Here is a 23696-nt window from a genome sequence, read left to right as displayed (position 1 = left end):
GTATAATCAACTGAAAAATAAGAATTTTTTTTTCCGTTACCTTAGAATTACATAGGGAGGGTCGTGTCTAGAAGGTGACCCGCAAATTAAAATCTGATCTGAGATCTGCAAAAACTTGCAAAAAACTCTCGCGAGACTCGTTGCCCGAGCTAACCTTACCATAACTAATCTAGAGATCAATTCCTAGCCTTATCCATCTCACATGAGAGTCCCCAACTTGCGGGTTTCCTTCTAGACACTACCCATAGGCAGCGGGTCGCATGGATCTATTAAGAGAACTGGATCCAGCGTTGGAGGCGGGGCCGCGTTCATTCCTATGAGAGTTGCAGATTTGGCGCATGAACCCTAAATGGCTCGACTTCCGTCTGGAAAAGTACCCGGATCTTGGCGGAGTAACGTCCGAGATGATTGGCGGAGTAGCGTCCGCTCGGTCACGGGTCCTAACGTCATGCCGTCGTCATGGCTTGCGCTCCAGCCTCGGTCTGGGTCTCATTCACTTGAACGGAGGAAGGGAAATTACTCTGGATTCAGCTATTAGTGCGTTTTACAACTTTAAAAACTTTAAAAAAAAAATGATCTTCTGAGTGACAGACATCTCTTTCCCAATGTAAGTCTATGGGAAAACTCTTTTTGGGCCCAATGCATCACGTGACTGATACGGAAGTTGTAGTACCCCCGTTTTGCCACTACGAAAGTCGGGATCGACGACCGGCGCTCTTCCTGATGGCTTGGCGGGTCTTCTTCACGGAGCCAGCCGCCGTGTTTCTAGAGTAGCCCAGAACGGACAAACCAAACACTGGCTCTAGAGAGAGTCATTCGCATTTTCACGTTTTTTTTTTGCGTCGGCCACCGCAATTCTCCTACACGCTTGGCACACGGGACAAGTTTCAAGTCGTTTGCAATCTGCAACCTCACCGCTAGATTCCGCCAAATCCTTAACATTGTTCTGTCATCTGTGATTGAGAAGTCGCCTCCACATGGCTCTCCACATGGTGGCGTATGAGCGCAGTGCTAACCCCATCTCATGGGAAGGCGTACGAATAGCACAACATTAAAAGAACATTGTGCATGTCATGAGTACGCCTCTTTCCGCGTGTCATTTTTATGGCATGCAACAAAACCACGATAACGGCCGCAGTTAGAGTTAGGCAAGAAAACCACTTATTTAGGGTTATAAAACATCATGGTTGGGCTTAAAATGATGACGTAAACTAAGTCAAATATGTACAGAAACAACATAACAGAACCACAGTGGTACAGTCACAGGTTTGTGGTATTAATCACATTTTTCAAGCTTGTTTCTGGCTGGAAAGTTTTTGAGGGCTCCTTCTCTTCTTGTTTGAGTTCTTTGTCATATTGTCTGTTTCCTGTCTCTCCATGTCTTTCCTTTTGTCTTTTCCTTCTTCCCTCCTCCCTCTCTTTTTACCCTCTTCCTCGTCTTTGTCTTGTCTTTCATGTCTCCTCTTTCTCTATCTCAGTCTCCTCATTCCTCATCATTTTTCTTCCTTCCTCACCTCCCCCCTCATCCTTCATCCCCTCTTTATCTGTCTCTTTCTCCCACCTCTCATTTTGTCTCCCCCCATCTGTCTATCACCCTCTCTCCTCATCTTTTCTCTCAATCGTCACATCTCTCCGTCTCTTTCTCTCCTCCTTAATGGTCTCTCATCCCCCAGGTGGCCCTGGATGCCATTTCGGCCCCCTGCTTTTGAATTTAATTACACATGGCATTGTCTTCATGGAGCCCCCCCCCCCCAACCACCCCAACACCCACTCACACACACATAAATACACCCAAGCCACCGCTGCCAGTTCATACTGCATCCTAGATCACTGCAGGCAATAACACCCAGGGGTGGGGGTGGGGGGGTGGGGGAGGGGGATCAACAAGGAACAGATTGAAGGCTGAAAAGTTGATATTGGAAATCAAATTAATGCAAGGGAGAGCGAAACCATACCTAATTAAGATGCTTTTGAAAAAAACGACAGGCTAATCTGTTTTGACAGAAAAACGCATGACTCGTAGCGTTGATGATGAGACGAAGAGTTCATTTACAAAATGTTCGAAATGTCTGTTTTTTATAGGGGAAAAGTCTGCTCTATGTCAGTCATTTATTGCTTAAAATGTTACAGCGGGTTAAACACTTCATGAATGTTAGTTTGTTAGTGTTGATGCACTTTTTCTCTTACGTTCTGATCATTTTTATTCCTCGTTGTCTTTTTTCTTTTTTCGCTGTAGCCTGTGTAGGTTGGACACACTGATTATGCCTCTTCAGAGTGCTGTTAGTTTTAAATAAAATGTAATTCTGCTGTTTGAGATGATGCACACACATCTATTGCATAAATGAAAATTTATATAACATCATATCATATCATATCTATATTTACCATTGCCTCTGTTGCTATAAAACTCACACTTTAAAGTGTTACTCACTTCGTCTATAGTTGAACGTAATCATTTGTACCCAATATGACACATCTCGGCAGCAGTAGGTATGACTACATATGTTCTTTTACAAGAGGTGTTCACACTATTTTGTCTACAGTGAACCTGTGGAATATACGATCTATTACAGCAATGCAATTTTGTCAACCAATTTAATTTCCTTTTAAAGGTAACTGCCTGGCCTCATATTCAATACTTCCATTTTCTTAAAATTGATTTTACTTTGAGCACTCTTTCATCAGCTATACAAACTTCTTTTTCTTTTACTAATCTTGAAAAAAGCCTGAATGAAGCAGATCATTCCACACACGTGTAATCATTGTACGGGCAGATTGTTTTCAGCCGTTTTAAGAAAAAAGAACTGGTAAAGACTGTATCAGTAGACTTTTACTAAAAGGATATGTCTTTATATTCTTTCCTCTTACGTATTTGTAAGTGCACTGTATTTCATGTAGTGCACTGAAGTCCTCAGATGGCTTCTTGTATCTGGAACAAGCTTACCCGCTGAAACAAATTCACTCCCCATAACTTCTCTTGACTTTATGATCTGTTTTTCTTTTTATATTAGCTGCAACATTTTTTTTTTCTGCTTGCTTTTTTTTTTTTATTAGCTGCAACTATTTTTTTTGTTTTTTTTCCCGTTGGCTTTTTTAATATCTGCAAGACATTCAGTGATGGTTTGGAGCATTGGACCAGATCTTACAGGGGCACAGAAAAAGCAGCCAGCGATATATTTTAATTTGCCCAGGGATCGTGGCTCTCATGATCAACTAATGTGATTACATCCCTGTACTGTGTCACCGCAGCGATGCCGCTGCTCTCCTGCCTTTGCTTTTGAAGGATGGCTGTTGTTTTCTTCTCATTATACGGCTCCTGAAATGTACCCGCGAGGGTGAGTGAGAAGTATGGAGGTTGGGTGGGTGGGTGTGGTTAGTGGTTGAAATAACGACCCCTCAGTGCTGCAAAAGCCTCTATTCTGTTGGTCCAGGACTCATGGAGCCAGCCTGGGCCTTTCCCCTTTTGTCAACAGTGAAAAATGAAGCATTTCTGAATCCCTGGCACTCGCTGTGTTTCCCTCTAGGCGCCTCAGATACATTGAGTTAACATAAAGCAAAATTCAGGACAGGGGCGGCCCGGGTGACAAATGAAGCGCCTCCGTGTGTTTTGGAGGGAAAATAAAGGGGCCCCTTTTGTAGAAATGAGATTTAGTCCTCGTTACTTCCTTCAGGCCCAATTTTTCCCCCGCAGTCCAAATGTATCTGAGAGGTACAAAGGAAGACGGAATATTCTCCAAATGGAAAAAAAAAGAGAATAATCTGAGTATAGATCATTTCCCTTCAACTCGCCCTCAGTCTGTAGTCCATCGCTGCTTCATTCCCATTTTGTCACATTACAGCTTATTTTCACACCGCGCTGCCAGCCAGGCTGAAAGAAAAGTCGCCAGTCGCTCTGATCATGACACCCAGCCCATTGCAGCTTCTTAAAAATGGATCCAATTTGGGTTTTGGAGAGAAAGCTCGCTGGGGTACAAATGAGGCACCTCGGCTCGCCTGTTCACGAGCAGTGCTCTCATCCGACTTGGACTCATTTGTAGTCTGCAGGCGAGGAGAGGAATGGATGGTCCGGGTATAGCTCTTGGCTACATTTCGGAGAGGCCGCGGTGCCGCGTTGTTGGGGGGGTCCAAAGACTTGTTGGCTAATTAGAGGGTGCTCGCCGCCTGTGATGTAGTCACGCTCGCTGACTGCGTGGCAAGTCTCTCCGGGGAACCAGACGGGCGCCCGTGTTGCTGCGGAGTTTTCTGATTCGCTCCCAACAAAAATCATGTCGAGCGCTTTCATGTTTGTTTGTGTTTGGGTATATCAGGCTTTTCACTCTGATTCTGTATCAGGAATTAAATGTGTGTGTGTGTGTGTGTATGTAGGTGTTTCTTTGTGTGTGTGTGTGTATGAGCGCCTGTCAATTAGGCTTTCCTGCAGATGCAACTCAAATAGGTTTTGCCTCACCAATTACCAAAGGCACTTTGGGCAACAGAGTCTTTACTTGTTTCACTGAGTCTGGTCCCACAGTTGCTGGCTGTTTACCATCTCTGCCTGTGATTCATTTGAACTTAATTTAATCCTTTAAAACATTTCGGAGAAATCAATCTGTCGGCACCGCTGCAACTTTTATTCAAAGTATAAGTGAAGAAATGGCACAAACAAAAGGATTGACAGCATCAGATTGAAACAAATAAAACAGATTTGATCTGTAGAATTTAAAAGTAAGTTGAAGCTGCAATAATTATTACTTGTCCCTATAGAGGCCAGAGCTTATGGCTCCAGAGGATGCAAAAACAAACAACACCTCACCCCTTCACCCTTAACTCTAACAAAGTGAAACTGTTCAGATTGAGATGTGATATCTGGTAAAAACAAAAAAAACAGACAGGTCTGCATTTTTGGCCAGCAGCATGACATCATGTCTTCTTCAATTCTTTTGGAAATGTTTGGCGATGTGGTCCTTCTATCCGGCACAATGTTGGCTAGTCTCAAGTTTTTCTGGTACACTGCTTTGCATTGTTTAGTGTGACAGTATGTATCACCTTGCTAGGAAATCTCAATCTGAAAGCCTCCTTTTAGCCACTGACTGTATTCTAGAGGCCAGACTAAAGGGGCCTGGATACTCCTTCAGAAGTGCTTGTCAGATGCTCAAATATCTTCGGAAACCCCCTCCACCTGATGTCACAGTAGGAGGATCTGCATCCGACTATTTATATAACTTACCGAAACCGGTGATCCGGCATTCACACCCACTTCATGAGGTGATTGGCCAGCTGTGCGGACTTGAGAAAAGAGCCAGGGTTTGACCTTCTCTCTCTAGCTCTCTTCTTCATTCTTAGCACAACTATTTCTGTCACTTATCATGTGAACAACCAAGTGCAACACTATGAATATATCTCGTATCTCCCGCCACTTTTCAATCCGCCGGCTTTTCAATCTGTCTTCAAGTGTGACTGTTCAAAACAGGTATATTGATTTCTGACGTGATCGAACAACATGACGCTCACACCTCTTTTCTAGTGTAACCCGGCCCCTCGGGGCTCCACCACACCAACCATACTAGCTGGTAGCTTATGTTTTAGCTGCGCTCACTGCTGGATTCAGCGCACATTGGCAGCGTGCAGCGCCCAAAGTCTGGCTTTGCTCGACGTAGCGAAAAGCTGTCGTGTTGCAGTGCAAGCCATTGGAAATAATGGGGTTCAGAGTGCAGTGGTACCGATGTCACGTTGTGTCTGAAAGAACCTTCAGTGAGTGAGAGACAGAGAGAGAAATGGAGAGAGCTGAGTGAGAGAAATACTCAGGCAGGGGCGAAAAATGAATAAAAAATGATAAATATTAGTTTATGCTAGAGATTTGCATACCACGTTTACACCAGAGGGGTGAATTATTCAGTTTTCTTTCCTGAGAATTAAAGGTAATAGTTTAACATAAAAATGCTGTTGTATTTATTATTATTATTATTATTATTATTATTATTATTATTATCATATATTATTTTGTTATTTTCATTATTTAAAAGTCACCAGAATGCAGGAAAGAAAGGATGGTAGGACCCCCAGATCCCTCGCTTTGGTTTTGAAATCCTCTCTATTTTTAAGGTCTCAATGTTGGCAAGTATGACACCAGCATATAGCAGAAATATTTGGGATGGAACTCACTTGGATTTGCTAGCAGGGGCAAAGTAGATTCACTAAACTAGCCACAACTAATGGCGCAGCAAAAGTCAGTCCATCTACTCTCTGGTACGCCCAGACACTAAGCTAAACCTTACACAGCTCTGGATCATGATGGGCGAGGTGAAATGTTCCTTCTCTGTGCACAAGGGAAGAGTCTCTTTCCTGCTGATATTTGGAAGTAAAAAGGGTACAATTTGTTTTATTCAGTACTTATTCAAATGAAGTAAGAAATGAGAGTTGCAAGGTGGCATTAACATCAAGTAACCAGGAGGAAGTGAAGCTAAGAAAGAGTCATGAGGCTAGAGCTTTTAAAAACCAAAAGAAGCCCTGCTACTGCAAGTAAAAGACAATTAATGATAATTAATGCAGCTTCCAAAACAGGCGGCAAAAGTGAAGCCAATGCTGAAGTGCCTTCAACTTGCATTCTTTCTAACAGCCAGCAGGGGGCGACTCCTCTGGTTGCAAAAAGAAGTCTGATTGTATAGAAGTCTATGAGAAAATGAGCCTACTTCTCTCTTGATTTATTACCTCAGTAAACATTGTAAACATGAGTTTATGGTCTCAATCACTAGTTTCAAGTCTTCTTCAATACAGCATGATGTTCATTTAGTAAATTATGGTCCCATTTAGAGTTAGATAGACCATAAAGCAGGGGATGCTTTAGGGCGTGGCTACCGTATGATTGACAGATCGCTACCACGGCGTTCTCTGGTCCGGGTGTTTTCGTCTTAGAAATGTAACCCTCTCGTGTCACTCCTGGGTACAAAAAAGCTTGATGGTGACGGCCAAAATGCTGAACTCAAGACTTCAAAACCGTAGTCCACGCACCACTGGGTGATGTGACGGTGACTATGTCTACTTCTTATATACAGTCTATGTTCTAAAAAGCAAATCTACAGTTAATCACATACAGCTGCTGCACAGCTCTCTGTGGTCTGAACCATTCAAGCACGTTGCACTTCGGACCACAAACCCATTTTCGTGACAACTGTTTCATCTTTGGTGAGTGATGGAAAACACCCGAGACGGCAGTGTTGCTGAAGACGTCGGAGAACCCAAACAAGAAGCAGCCGACGTCTCCGTCAGACACGTGTAACACTGAACCAGAAGTCTATTCGGATGCTCCTCAGTGAACAGAAGAAGAGGCGACGCTGACAAACCAATTCAGCCACTTCAGCTTCTATTTCTCACTGAAGGGAGCCGAGCCTGCAGTCGCTACCTGCTGACAGCACTATTAAGACACGTCGGCCCACTTGGCTATCGCCGACAAGGTGTTCATACGTCTCTGTCTGGGGCTTGGACACCGTCCAGTCCGCTGCTTCTCCATTAGAAACAGTTCACAGCGGTTTTATTACAGCATATAACTTAGATGAGTCTATTTTTCATACCTCCCATCATATAACACACTTAAAAGTACCACGCAGTAATCACATGCACATACTTAATGTCTGTACCTTATGTGTTATTTGTAGATATTACAGAGATGTAAGTGCTAACTGAGTATGTCTAAAGGTGAATGATGTGGTTTTACTGCAAAGAGCTACTCATTAAGGTCAAGGTCTGTGGTTACACAACACATGGCAACACTAGCGAATCACGCTCTGACATATTGAAAGACTGATTATAAAATCTGAATTTAGAGGACTGTGGCAGAGTCAAGGCTCGCTATTTGCATATCCTTCATCTGCCTGGTGTGTCAACAAAGGAGAAGCGCTCTCTGTCTCCACACCGGTGTATTCAGATGCAAAGTAAAGTGAATGTAATTATGTACCCTTTCTTTTTTTTTTCATAACATTTTGTTCTGGCTTTAATATGTGCTCTGCCGTGAATTTCAATTGTAGCCTTCCATTTGTTTCCCTTCAAGGCGATGAAAAAAGGGTGCTTTGTGCGGGGTTTAATTCTATTTGTGGGGAAATTTGTTGTAATATTTGCCTGGCGGCAGGTCAGGTTGGAAATCCGTATTTCATAACGTGAAGATATGCTACAGTAATAGCTCATTTGGTTCTGGAACGGCAGAATTTATTGTCGAGCCCTGTGGAGGTGTTGTTGGCCTTAATTCAGCACACGTTGGTGTCTGGGAAGTGCTCACACGATAACCTCGATGCCATCAACACCGTCACCACCTGTTTGCTAAAATCCAAATTTCAGTCTAGACTAGACATTATTTTAAAGGATGTGGTGGTAGTGAGGTGAATTTGGAAATGTATGAAGAGAGAAAAGAACGTTCACCAAAGCTTCATATAATAATATCCTCGCTCCGTTATCATTCACTAATTGTGCCCTGTATTTAGACATCCTACCTGCTCACCACGTCACAAACTGGAGATAAAATCTGAAATCAGTGAGATGTGATTAGGGATTTCACCAGAACGATATTTTGGTACCGAGTCAATGCCAAAATTCTGAAAACGTGACGTTACTCGGTTTTTCCACAGCACCGTAGGCACTGTTATCAGGGCTCGAGAGTAACGACGTACCTGACAATGTTACACTGTGAACAACAAATCCATGTTGAAATTGGCAAGTGGAGAGACAGTAACGTTAGCTGTTAGCAGCTGGTGGGCAGCACAGTCCTGCTTGGCTAAATAACGGAGCTAACAGCTAATGGATGATGCATTGAGTGATGCGTTCAAGCTCTATTCAGTAAAATTAGTATAGGGTATAACGTTATCATGATGTGTTCAAGCTCCATTCAGTAAAATGAGTATAGGGTATAACGTTATCATGATGTGTTCAAGCTCTACTCAGTAAAATTAGTATAGGGTATAATGTTATCATGATGTGTTCAAACGTAATCTTGTAAAATGTAGTTTTTGGCGAGAAATTTAAGGCGGATCATCGGGTATTAATAATAAATCTGCAAAAAATAGTATGCAAATGGTAATAAAGGAGTGTATGTTGAAGTACATGGGATATCTTGTTCTGTTTTTTAAAAGGATCAGCAAAGAAGGAAGTGACTGCATCCAACTAAACTCCATTATGGTGGTGTCAGTGTGGTCACTAGTGCTAAATCTTCTCTACACATAAAGTCAATAAGATTCGATAAGATGCTAGCAGCTCTGCTTGGCTGTACTTTGGCAGATCGGTGCTTTGAGCTAAATGTTAGCATCATTGTTTTTTCTTTTAAAAGTCCTTGAAGGACATGAAAAAACACATAAATGATAAAGTGTTCTCGCGGCTCTTACTGTATACTAAAACTGTGACCATTGCTGTGATATATTTCTTGATCCCAATGATGATCGAACATTTTAGACTCAGGATGTTTTTCAGTCATCTGAAAGTTTCTCTGGTTAAACCAAATAACATTTCTAAGTAGTTTTAGAGCCTATAAAAACTGTATGTTGTGTGTTGAGATAGATGTGTGAATCAGTCGAGGGCAGAGTTTAAAAGCTGTTTTGGTGGATTTTGTATCATTGATTAATAGCAGCGTCTGCACACCCATGGATGCGGGTTAGAGTCAGGGTTAGGGTTAACCCTTTCAGTTTTATGTGGGGCTGCTTGTTTCTACACACACAGCTCGGGAAAATATTCCATATTATTTTCTGTAAAATCTTAGAAGAAATCTCTGTTTGATATTTTTCAGTTCATTGATGGTTATTTTTTTCCCCCTCTCTGTTCTTTTCTTACTGTAGTTCAGCAGAAAGAGGCTCTGGAGAAGGAAGCAAAGGTCAGCATCCTGGAGGCCGGGGTCACCGATGTGAGTACATTAGTTTACACTTTCAATTTAAATCAAAGGTTTGTATGAGTAGTATCAAATTATGATATGGGTTTTTCAACCCACATGAGTAAAAAGTATGTGGACAACCCCAACCATGGGCGTTAATCTACTGCTACTGTATAGCAGCCTCTTCTCTTTTGGAACCTGGCTACAGGGATTTGCTCCCAGTCAGCCACAAGAGCATTAGTGAGGTCCAACGATGTTGATGTTGGTTGGGGGATCAGGTCTGGCTCACAGTTCAAAGGTGTTGGATGGGGTTGAGGTCAGAGCTCTGTGCAGGCCAATCAAGTTCTTCCACACCAAAGTGGGAAAACCTTTTCTTTATGGAGCTGACTTCTTTACGGAGGCTTTGTCATGTTGAAACAGGAGAGGGTCTTTTCCCAAAGTGCCACAAAGTTGGAAGCACACTGTTGTCCAATATATCGTTGTATGCTGAAGTATTTGCCTTCATTGGAATTAAAGGACCGAAACCATCGAAAATAGCCACAGACACAAAAAAAAGTACACAACAGTATGTGGACAGGAGGGTCCATGTATGAAAATATGAAGCCTAGCGTAGAAAACAATATTTTTAAAGATGCAGTTCATGCATTTAACAAAAAAAAAACATTTCCTAACATGTCAACATTGATATCTTGCATTTCTATTTTTTTTGTATGTTTGGTAGAAAATCTAGATTTCTTCTTCAGATTTTTTAACTTTCTGAACAACCAAATTCCAATTGCCTTCATTTCCGTTCTTTCCTTTTCCCTATTTTTATCACTTACTGTATGGACTGCATCTACAGTAGAGGTGTAAAGATTAACTGATACGAGTCTTAGATACGGTTACATTGATAGAAAACTCTGAATCCGACTGAAATTTTGAGGTGGATTGGTCAGATATGGATACATTGGATGTGTTATCCGTGTGTATGAGCGGAAAGAAAAGGAGAGAGAGAGAGAGAGAGAGAGAGAGCGAGAGAGGTGCAGGCAGGCAGAGAGTGGGGAGCTATGAAGAGTCCTAAAAACCAATGGGCTTAAAATGTGTCAGGCGTTTGTATCGTATTGAATCGTCTGAGAGGGACAGATACACACCCCTACATACTACATCCTTATAATTGTGCGCATACTAAAACCAAGCAGCATTTCTGACGTTCTGCGCCCACTCCATCCCCCTCCACCTCTCTCTTTCTCTCTCAGCTTCTCTCCCTCCTGGTTTTCATCTCTCTCTTAGCATTGCTATTCTCCACCATCTCTGCGATAAACAGACTGCTGAGCGTCTGCACTCGCCTATTGATTCAAGAGTTAGTCTGCACCGATGACGGCACGCCATTCACCATGCTTATCAAAGAGGCAGCAGCGGGGTCTGAGAGAGGAACGGTTGGAAAAAGGGGGGGAGGAGGGGAGGAGGGGAGTAAGGAGAACGAGAGAGAGAGAAGTCGGGAGGGTAGAATGGAGGGTCTATCGAGGTGATCGATACCTAGCTGCAAACAGGAGCCAATTATGGCCAATCGAACCACTGTTGTAGGAGAGAGAGAGAGAGAGAGAAGCAGAGAACATCCCTCCATCACAGGCTGCCAGATAGAGGAATAGCAAGAGAGTCTCAACCTGCAACAAAACATCCATCACCACCCCGTACGGTGTTTATTATGGTTTTATCATATCACTGTAAAATAGGAATATTAGCATACTACATCACAGCTGACAGGTTAAAAATACCCCAAAAAAGGGAGTTTCTCAGGAGTGCAGAGGAGGCCGTTTGTTTTCCAGCCCGACTCTGTGAGGACGTTGTGAACAGGCCTGCAGGTTGGAGCATTCGGTTTATTTGGCAGGCAGAAGAAATGAATTCTGGTTTTCTCACTGACGCCTGTGCATATGTATATGCCTGTTTGAAACCAAGATAACATGGACATTTATTGATCCCTGTGGGGTTGCTGCTGCAGCAAAGGTAATGGGGAAGAATAGCACGCAATAAAACTAATAAAGACAAAACAGTCCAACAGTAAAATAGAACATAAATTATTGTGGGGTTGTAAACGTTTATGCACCTGACAATCCAGCATGGGAAGTGCAATGGGTGAGCGGTAGTTAAATGGAAAGAGTATGTTAGCTCGAGCACAAATATGAGCTTAAATGATCTGTTTTGTATCTACAGAAATATTTATTTCAGATATTTAGAAATTATTTGGCGTACAGTGTTTTTTTTTATTTTATTATATGTCCTTTGCTCACAGGTTTTAAGAAGCCAAAGATCACTTTATATTGTATTTGCTTTGACTTAAATCACCGGGCAATAAATGTCTCTAGTGTTTATTTTGTAATCCTTTCACCTCATCGAGGGGGTCATTGTGGAATAAAGAAGGAAAGAGAAATATAGATGTCAGAGAGGCCATCCTTGTTGGGCATTGCAGGCAGACACTTTTATACATATTATACAGTCAAGATTCGGGGAGAAATGCTCTGCTGTTTAAGGTAGCTCTCAACGAAAGTGAGTGGTTAGAAGGATTCTCCTGGGAGAACGAATCCCCGCTCAATAAACACATACATGAACGATAGCTAAGCACATACTGTAGAAGGAGGTGGATGTTTGCTGGTTTGCAACCTTTCAATTACAGTGGATCAATTCTTTGACAGTTATCAACAGGAAATGAGACTTTAAAGACATAAGTTACATGATATACTGTAGATGAAGTAGCACGCCACACAATCTTTAGTTTATGTTCCTCAAAAGGCCCACTGACATTCTGACGACATCACTTTTATTTTATGTTACATGTTTGTATTTAACCTCATACCATCCCCCCACCCCACCACCCCTTTTATGCCTCCAGCCGTGGCCGGAGTTAAGTTTTCGGGTTGTCTGTCTGTCCGTCCTATTCTCGTGAACGTGATATCTCAGATCTCAGGTTTTGGCCACGAATCAATAATTCATATACTAATTGTGACAATTTCACACAAATGTCTAACAAAATTATGAAGTGATGACATTTTGGACAGACATGGATATAAACAGCAACTTGACTGGCCGGCGGTGTACATCAGCGGTGTACATCAGTGGTGTACATCAGCGGTGTACATCAGTGGTGTACATCATGTGAAAGCTGGGAACCGGAAGATTAATTTGAGATGCAGCTCAGCACTGTGTGTCAACTTGGCTCCTATGGGGACTAACATCATCACACATGAATACAGTTGGGCTCACTGGATCCACAAGAGTCTCAGCTTTACAGTGATACACAATCTATACAATTTCAAGACTGTTTAGGGACCCCAGTATGCAAAAATATTCAAATACATCAATACAATAGGCTCATGGGTACCCATAGAACCCATTTTCATTCACAAATCTTGAGGCCGGAGGTCAAGGGACCCCTTGACCATGCCTGTTTTTCCTTCGCCAAAATTTTGCCTAAATTTTAAGCGTTTTTTAGCCTCCTCCCCAACAAGCTAGCATGACATGGTTGGTACCACTGGATTCCTTAGATTTTATAGTTTCACATGATAAAGAAAAGACAGTAAGTCGGCCGGGCCGGCTGGTGGGCCGTCGGATCGCTAACAGGTTAATTTGGATTCATTTAGAGGGTTTTGTTTTCACTTTGAGCAGAATGTTTTCTTGTGTACCAGAAAAGGACTACGATTTGCTTTTCTTTTTGCAAATCTGTGTTGTAGAATGACAATAAATGAACCTTGAACTTGAACCTTGAAGCCATCAAGTCCATATTGTTTATAGGGTAAGGAACCAGTCTCACAGGTTCAGTCCCTTCAACAGCTTCCATGTCCGTTCCAGTTGTCTCTGAGTGAATCAGCACATCTCCTGCTGTTCATTCTACGTGGGTCATTCGTGATTCGTGACCACACTTTCAAATTCCTCACGTATCTGAGAATGTGAGGCAGTAATTCGCCTTTTCTTATGGCTACTATTTTTGTTCTTTGGAATTCAGGATAGCAAAGGCACTGAAGCTTCAGTAAGCAGATTGATGTGATGAGTTTAGTGTAAATATCTGCTTTTCTAACTCTTAAGTGCGGGCAATTTACAAAATAAAGGCAACCATTTAATAAATCAGGGGAAATGTGAAATACACTGAGAGCAGGGGATGTATCAGTTTGTTAAAAAGATATCTGAAAACAGTTTCAGCCCAAACATGTCGGAGAGACACTCACTCTTTAAGAATCAATGGATTCAGTTGTAGTTTTGAAAAGCTGTTTAACAACCATTTAATGCTATTTGTGCCAACAAATTGCCAATCACTCCATCTAAATACTGATTTGTGCACACAATATGTTTAGTATTATGTTCATGCTTAGTCTGCCCCATCCCCTCCCCCTGCAGCTTTACGTCTTCACCGTGTAATGGGAAGCTCTAAAACCCCGGAGCTGTGTTTTGATGACCTGGATGACATCTGACATTATCATCACATTTCCCATGACAAAACAACGTGTTATCCTTTGAAATACAGTTTAAGGAGTATCAATAAGTTCTCAAACCTAAATGAAAAAGATGCTCATCATTTGTCAGTACCTTCTGTTGGAAAAAGAGACACGAACTGTATAGTCTCTGTTGTCAGACTCACATTCTTTTCATGGCCTTTCAACCATCTTGACATCCTGTTAAAAGAATGTTTTGTGATGGTAGAACAATGTCACACTACTTCTGCCTTTGCTACTGAGAAAGAGAAAGTCAATCTCATGACCATGAGAGGGAGTTTGTCAGGAAAACATAAACATATTTAAGTACCATTGCCATTTTAAATGTTTGACATTGCTGAGTGACAGCTTTGTTCGGCTCATTTTCTGTAACCCGTGTAGCATTAAAGCATGGTGGAATTAGCTAGTTCCACCATGCTTTAATGCTACACGGGTAACAGAAAATGAGCTGGACAGCGGGCTGGTGGCCAGCAGCAGCGCAGTGTGTAACGGTCCCTCCGCCTCGGAGAAGGACAAGCTACCTGCTCTAAATAGACAGCCTTCCATCTCCGGAGCTGCATCCGTTCTCTTCCCAGCGAGCTGCGACTGCACTTTATAGACCCACTGACGTGTGTTGTCACCATAACAACTTTCCAGCCATTTTATTTTGGTAAATGACCACGGGAAACCATTCAATGTCCATTCTACTCCTATTCTATTTCTATGGTTCAAGTACTCAACATCCACATTTTTGCTATCTTTTTCATGACATATACAACAAGGAGGGATTTTCACCTCACAATAACAAGTTAGACACTCCAATGGCCACTTTATTAGGTAAACCTTTACAATCCAATACAGCAGCTCTACCGTGAATTCTTCTTTTACGAAGCCGTTAAAGTTTCTGTTGATAGTGGCAGAACTTTAAGTGCTACTTTTATTTATGATTGGGGTCATAGTGGGTGGTTGTGTTGTATTGGACTGAATTATTCTGAAAGGGGTTACAACACCACCACCCACTACAACATCAGTGACACGCACAAAGTAGAATTATCACCTTGCTGCTTCTTCATAAAACAGGAAGTCACGGTATAGAGCTATTGTATTGGATTGCATTAGATTATAACGGTGTACCTAATAAAGTGGCCACTGAGCATATATTCCAATGATATTAAATGATACAAAGTCCATTTCTGACCCAGCCTGTCGGATCAGGAGATGAACATGTTTGTTGTTTGTTTCATGCTCACACAGTGACGACTCAGTGGCTTTGATAGATTACAAGCCTTCATTAAAATCTCAAACATCCTCATTTAAGTTTTTTTCCAAAGGTTTGTACGACACGCTGCTGCCTGTTTAATGACTTCATGCTCCCTCCATTTCTCCTCCAGTCTGACCGCCGTTACCTCACGTGGCTTGGCGATTGAACACGGCCTCATCGAGGCCACAGAGAACTCAGCACTTGCGTCCAATTAAGAGAATGTGTGTGTGTGTGTGTGTGTGTGTGTGTGTGTGTGTGTGTGTGTGTGTTGGGGAGGGAGGTAGGAGATAAGGTTGTCGTGGCAGCAACCAGATTATAATTGTCCTGGAGTGGCACTAATCCCCCTCTACCCCGGCCAGCTCGTTTTGTTCACCGCAAATCAAGGCGCTTCCAATCTGTCTGTCTGAAAGAGCGATTTCACAAATAGAGGGAGGCAGGGAGGAGGGATGGAGCTAATGAAACAAAAAGAAAAAACAATAGTAGATGGCCCTTTCCATCACCACTTAACACACACTAGAATACAGGCAGGCGCAAACACTCCCATTTACACAGACTCAGACTCGCTTGTTGCTTCAGATTGATTCAACTATTAAAAATTACAGCAGCTGCTTTGAGCTGGAGAGGAGTGAACTCATCAGCTGTTGCAATTTTTGGTTGGTTGGACTGCGAACCGTTTAGATTCTTCAAGGGAAGGCCTGTTTTAACTCGTGAAAGTCAGTTGGGAGAAGTACTTAAGTGATATATCTGGGCTTTGGTTTGGAGATTAAAACTTTTGGCTTTGAGTTTGAAAGATGTGGGTACCTATCAGACACGGAGGATCTAGCACTGTTGGATCAGCTGTATTTGGAGTTTGAGCCACACAGTGGACTAAAAGTCAGGATGTCTCGATTGCCGCTGCAACGATTGCAACACCTGGAGGTGATTTGGCTTGCATCGTGCGTGATTGGATGTCAGCTGGATGTAAATGCAGTCTGTACACTTTGGCCAAATAATAAAGAAAGATATCTGCCCAAAGAGTAGATAGATCATCTAATTCTTCCTCTTTCTGATGTCTCAAGCTGCCTGGCCATAATCAGATAACCCCTTTCTCTGCAACAGAAAAATAAGTAGAGCCTTAAAGCTTTTGTATAGACACTCAGTACTTTTTTACAGTATTAGAATTTGTCCTAATAAGACTCAACATTTGTTTCTTTTGACCATGACAATGACCATTGACTAGCTCCGGCCGGTGGGCGGTGGTTTTGGTTATTGGCTCCACGGTTTTCAACATGGCTGCTGGGTCACAAACGTTCTCATCTTACAGTTAAACAGTACACTACAAGATGATTCTGAGAACATTTGAGACGAGAAACAGGCATTACAGTGACAGAATCTATCAGCTCTGCCTAGTTTGACTGTTTGGTCGGAGTTCACGAGTTTCACGAGCAGTGAACTCTGATTGGTTGTTTTCCTTTGGGCGCAGTACAATCTTGCAGATACCGTTAGGAGCACTAAAAGGAGGCAGAGGAACCTGATTGTTTCACAGATGATCTGTCTCATGTGCTACTGTCAGGATATAGTGACAGCTTGAGCAAATATGAGTCATTTTTATTAAAGTTACCAACTGCGGCTTTAATCTCAACCCTCAACTAAAACCGGTCTACTTGTTTAAACATAACTGTTAGCTAATCTTTTTCTTATCGTTTCATGGCACAAACGGATAAAAAACGGTTTGTCCAATTTGTGCTTTTGTCGCATTATTCAACGCACAGCGGAGGAATGTAATCTCCACATAATCCGTACCCACAACAGATAATCTGGGTTTTAGAATCCTCTCCTCATTTCATAATATTGCAGGAGCTTTTTGTTGAGTAGAACCTCTCCCACTGCTAGCGTTCTTTACGTCCTTTACGTCTACCCACCGAACCACAATGAGCGGCTTTCATAATGATTTCACTCAGAATATATATTCCTGTTTCTGTCGGCTGGAGGAGAGCAGAGTGATAGCATCGCTCGTGATGACACAGTATTGTTTTGTGCTGCCTGCCCAGGTGCCTGAGAGCAGAGCCTGATTTGAAAGAGAATATTCATGAAGCAGAGACACACACACACACACACACACACACATACACACACACACACACACACACACACACAGAATCAAGGTTGTCAGTTCACCACGGTGCCCTGTTCTATCTGTAATTTTCATCACAAAGAGGAAAATAAATCATAGAAGATCAGAACAATGGCATGCGTGTGAGTTTACATACGTGCAATATTACCTGCGTATGTGAGCGTTAGAGTGTGTATTATACAGCCATGCATCCATCTGGATCTCCTGCCATAGATATTCAAATGGCTCCATGTGAAAAATTGAATCGAGAGGCTGTTGAAGTGCCGGCTCTTCTTTTTCTCTCCGGTCGAGACACGCCGCCTGAATGGCCTTTGATATGGTAATGACAGCTCACCGCAGGGGTCCCAGAGGGCCAGATGCATGCTGGGATACATCCCAGGTGTTGGACATAGTATGTGGTCTACCTGGGTGTGGAAGACAGTTTGCTTACCAACAGAAATCCAGGTTTTTTGCCTCTGCCATGGAGGACAATGTGTTATTTGGTCTATTTGTTAAGCTCTCTAACAATTGTCTATAAATGTTTGTAAAAACATCGGTTGAAGTGTTTTCCCATTCATCCATCTTTGTGGCTATATGTCAACACTTACCTCAGCTACATCCATACGTCACTCTTGCGACACATTTTTGAGTGGAGAGAGGTATAACTTCGGCAGTGTGAACGTTGCAATCTCATAGCGAGGTTAGAGCAGATATTTTGGCATACAAAGCATGTGACTTTGACATCTGAGAGTACCGTTTGCATCCCTTCTCCTACCAACAGTGAATGTTGGTTTCTTTAAACCGTGAAAATGACCATTCCTTAACCTTAACCAAGGAACATTCATTTTGTGTTGATTTCGGCGCCCTTTGTGGACAAAAACGGTAATGTTTCTGTGAGCAACACCGCCTCATGTCGTTAAGATCTGCAGCTGCCAGACTCTTTAGTAAACCTCTCATTTTAATGCAGCAGGGTCTGACAGTTAGCCCTCGCTCAGTTCTGGTTCTGGGTCTCCCCGTGCGTCCCTTCCCTCCAGCGGGCCCAGCAACATGACCTGGGCCTCCAGCCCAGTGCGGTGTCGGTGTTGGATCCAAGGAAGCGAGCGGCTCCAGGTCCTGCAGCCGCAGACGGATCCTGCTGCCCTGCAGCAGCATCTCTCGGTCTGCTGGCCGCCGGCACATGCAGTTGAACTCATCGCCAAAGTCGATGACAATGTGCACGTCGTCCTGGACCACATGAAAGATCCTCCTGACCACCACCTTGTCTTTGGCCGGTCCCATTTGGATCCGCAGAAGTCATGAGCTGAATATATATAGCAATAGCCAATCTTCTCGCTGATGGTGTCATCTGCTGATTTAGATCATATAAAGGCATCAGTATTACATTGGGACTGTTTCATAACTAGTTGAAAGTTCCTTGTAGTAACTTTAACCAAACCTTAACCATGGAGGAGGTAGATCATAAAACATATTAGTGTTTTTTTTTTTTTTTGGAACAACCATTTTGTAAGGAAATGACAAATGACCTATTTTGTTGTTGATGGCATGAACACGTGTCACTTCAATAGCCTATGAGTGCTGTCATAGATGCTGCATTCATGTTTTTCTACTGTCTTTGAATTCCTCCCAATTCCATATGAGTAGTTAACATTGCAAAGTGCAGAGAAGAGGCTGCTAGAGGCTGACAGATTGCAGCTATGGCCCTATTGCTTTATTAGAAATCAATAGCAAAATGAATGTTGATGTAACTTATTTGAAATGCTGCACATATTCCCTTTAAGCACAGTGAAAAAAGGGAAAGCAAGCCTTCCTCGTCATCCAAGTTTGTCACTACATCTTAGCGTCTCTGTGTTCAGCCGAGCCCGCCTCATACCTGGTCTGGATTCTTCTCCGTGCTGTACTCGTAGCACATATTGTTCTCCGAGCTACACTTTCAGCAGACCGGCAGGCTGCTTACAGGGGCTGTGGACACCCGCTGGGCTTTCTGGCAAACAGCGTGGCACTACAGACAGCTGGCATACAAGGCTCACACCACCTCTCCTATTTTCCCCAGGCGCTAAATGGGCTGTTAGGTACAGTTGAGGTCATCCAGAAAAAAGACAAAAAAAGGTAGGAAAATGAAAGCCCAGAATTTCAATGCACCGCGACAGTCTGGATCTCTTGTTTTCTCAGACAAAATGCACTCTCGAGAGGCTCCGCTCCAGCAAACAAGGTGCTGCGGTGTGTAAAAGACAACAACATCAAGCCTGCTAATATGCACCTGTAGGCTCCGTCTAATGTCCTGAATACTGAGCTGTAATTTAGACCGGACGACTCACTGCAACGCTGTTGTCGGTACACATCATTGAGCAAATGGCCTGTTACTCTGAAATGGCCTGTCTTATTAAAGTACGTCTCACGCCTGATTAGCCGGCGGCCTCTTGGTATGATAGTAGATGGCTGGTTGTCCAATCACTCATTAACATGAACATTATCGGCAAATGAAGAGGAAGATCAGGACGTGTGTGTGTTTATTAAGAGATTGAAACAATCACAGCCTCATATCAACATGAACACATCAGCCAGTTGGGATGCATGTATTTAAAATCTAGTCAATTACTCATTGCTCATTATTTTAATGTACCACTCCGGTAACACATTATAATAACCATCATTAAACTTTAGTTAATAGTTATTTCATTGTTAACAAAAAATTAAATGAAATACTAATTATTAGTAATGCTATAATTTATGCTATTGTAACATTTTATTGTTACACACATTATAATATTTGATTTGATTACCAACTGATTGTAAAACATCTATAAACATTAGATAGATGGACCAGACACTTGTAACACTTTGTTAATGGTTATTAAAGTGGCAGTAGGCAGAATATGTTTGGCATTATCGGGTCAAAATTCCATATAACCTCTCAGTATATTGTAATTCAAGTGTTCTGAGAGAAAACTAGACTTATGCTCCTCCTCATGGCTCTGTTTTCAGATTTAAAAAAATCTAAAGTCTGTGACGGAAGACTTTGACCAATCACAGGTCATTTCAGAGAGAGGGAGCGTTCCTATTGGCTGTGCTCCGGCTGGTGGGCGGTGCTTGGTATTTCCTCAACTGATCTCAACATGGCTGCCAGGTCTAAAACTTTCTCATTTTACAGAAACAGTACACTACAAGATGATTCTGAGAACATATGAGGAGAAAAATAGGCATTACAGTAACAGAATATTGATTCATATTTGATCAGCGCTGCCTAGTTTGTAGAAATAGAATCTACCCATCTGATTCCTGAATACAGTTGCTAAACCAGCGTCTTACGTTACCAAGCCAGATGACGACATTACATGTAAACCAGATGAAAGCTATAAAAACACTCACTCTCGGTTGAGTCATTCTTCATTTGGAAACAGTAGTTTGACAACTCAAGGCCCACTTACTAGCTTTTAAGATTTCACATTAAATTAGCTCAGTCTTCAACATGGACTACTAGGATTTAGTTTTAAATCAAAAGTAGCCTCAAAGAAGAGTTGGAACCAGCTGACACAGATGTGACACTGTCAGGTAGAGTGGAATAACTTGATTTTCCAACCATATGGCTACTTAAAAATGAACCTTTTTGTTAACAAAATATAACAAATGAATGTGTTTGGTTGACATAGAAGGAACCAGACATTCATAATGTACATGTTTGTGCAAATCGGTTGGTTGTTATTTGGGTGTTATTGGCGTTGTTCTTCCTCTGCACAGCTGCCCTCCCCAAATCCCCTTCTCCTCCCGGTGATGGGAGCAGCAGCAGCACCACACGCTGCGTGGCATCTGCAGCTAAAGGTTTCTGTTAGCTGGGAGGCTGGCTGCTCGTCTGCAGAGCATACCAGACACTGACAGGCAGGCTCGGAGACGCCGTTAGCCTGGCACGGCACTCCCAGGATGGGAACAGAGATGAGTGTCAGGGCCCGAAGGCTCAGCCGTAATTACCCCCACCCACAACAGCAACCATTACAAGCTCCCCACAATATCTCCCTCCCTTCATGGGGCGAGCAGAACGCATCAGCGGCCTCGCTGATGGACGTCGCTGTCCTGCAGCTGACGGAGTTAATGATGAGTCAATGGTGGAGTGATCTTTTTATATAGCTGTGGTGTGGGTGTGTTTGCGCAGGCGGGAATGCAGAATGCATGCATGTACATAATAGGGGAGAGGGACCGCTGGCGAGCTGCTGCCGCGCCTCCTCCGTCATTTGTTTGTTTATTGGTTTTGTTTCGCTTAAACTCGTCTGTTGAACACCGCTTAGCTGGTCTGGTTTTGATGCTGAAGTAGTTCAACAGTCTGGTTGTCATCGTGACATCCTCAGACGACCCAGATATGTGCATCGTGAATCATGTCGGAACTTTCAGTACACCGAGCACAATAACAACACAAGCATTCGCTCGTTCTGGTCCACTAAGCCCCGCCCCCCCTCGCACTGCCACCCGTACTGTCAATCACCGTGTGTTATTCCCCCAGCACAAAGCAGCCACCTATGCGCCACTTGACTGTTTAAAACTAGCTCTTTACAATATCAGATCTCGCACTAGCATGGGGGTTTGCTGGTTCATGAGTTTATTATGGACAAGAAACTTAACCTTAAAGTTCTTCAAACTCCTGGTACCACAGAAGTACTACTGGTGTTGGTACTGAACCTCTGCACGCATGTCAGCAACAGTAGCTCTAGTCTGATGGCCAAACTCTACAAATATGATCGTTGAGATACTCTGAGTAAATATCATGTACCGCACTGAGTCTAGTTGTATGGTTCTGTCCGCCTGAGCTGTTGGGATTGTTTTACCTTCACGAACATGCACTCACACACACTTATATAGCAGGTGAGGATCTCAGAAACTGACACAAACTCGTAAAAACACACACGAATGCGCTCACAGAGAGGTGCAGTCTTTGTTCAGTGGTAACCGGTGAAGGTGAATGTCAGACAGTGTGAGAGTGTTGCTCCCCCTCATCGGTGACGGCCTTGAGTTCCATTGTACCTACTACAGCAAACACCACAGCTCAGCTGCAGCACGTCAGGTGCAATATGTACTGGCTGTCGAATTGAAATCCACTCGTCTATGCAGAATAACAAAAGACTGACATCATACTTGACCTGTTGCCGTTGCCTATTGCACTCAGTTTGCTAGCGTAAATCTACAGTAGTAGGCCTCAGTATACTTTCCAAGAAAAACAACCGCTCAAAACTTAACTGAAAAGTATGATGGCATATAGGGGCCATAGTAGGTTAGAAACAATAATTACGGAGCTGAAGGAGGGTAATATTCTGAGAAAAAACATTTTCGGAGAATTTACAAGATTAAAGTCGATAATTTACAAGAAAAAAACATGGATATTCTCTAAAATTAAAGTTTTCAATTTACGAGAAAACACTCACAAATGTTCGAGATTATGAAGTATAAAGTTGTATAAATGTATCATTTTATAATCTCTCAAATTTATGAGTTTTTTCTCGTCTTTAAAGCTAAAGTAGGCGATATTGGAGAAAATATGATTTAAAAAAAAAGTTATTTTTATAAAACGGTTGCTATATCCTGACAGTAGTACATGAAACAGGTAATCGGAAAAAAAATCATGTTCCTCCGGTGTCCTTCGTTGCTCCTAATGGCATCTGCAAGATTTCACAGACCGGAGGAAAACAAGCAGTCAGAGCTGATGTGGAGTCTGCTGTCCAGCTGCCGTCTATGAGAGCCAGCTGTCAATCACTCTTGAACTCTGACCAAACGGTCAAACTAGGCAGCGTTGATTAAATATGAATCAATATTCTGTTACTGTAATGCCTATTTCTCTCCTTAAATGTTTTCAGAATCATCTTATAGTGCACTGTTTAGTTGTAAAATGAGAACGTTTGTGACCCGGCAGCCATGTTGAGATCTCTTGAGGGAATACCAAGCACTGCTCACATGACCAGAGCACAGCCAATAGGAACGCTTTCTCTCAATGAAATGACCTGTGATTGGTCAAAGTCTCCCGTCACAGGCTAGATTTTTTAAAGCCTGAAAACAGAACCATTAGGAGGAGCAGAAGTCTAGTTTTATCTTAGAACACTTGAA

General features: G+C 42.6%; 1 protein-coding gene across 1 annotated transcript in view; it reads left to right on the top strand.

Moving 5' to 3' along the window:
- Positions 1-23696, top strand: part of LOC119499358 (receptor-type tyrosine-protein phosphatase N2-like) — a 277893-nt gene that overhangs the window by 146518 nt on the left and 107679 nt on the right. The window contains 1 exon segment of the mRNA XM_037788647.1: positions 9792-9856. Within this exon segment, the coding sequence (XP_037644575.1) occupies positions 9792-9856 (65 nt within the window).

This window comes from Sebastes umbrosus, chromosome 12 (assembly GCF_015220745.1).
Source record: "Sebastes umbrosus isolate fSebUmb1 chromosome 12, fSebUmb1.pri, whole genome shotgun sequence".
NCBI lineage: Eukaryota > Metazoa > Chordata > Actinopteri > Perciformes > Sebastidae > Sebastes > Sebastes umbrosus.
This window is presented reverse-complemented; position numbering and strand designations above follow the sequence as displayed.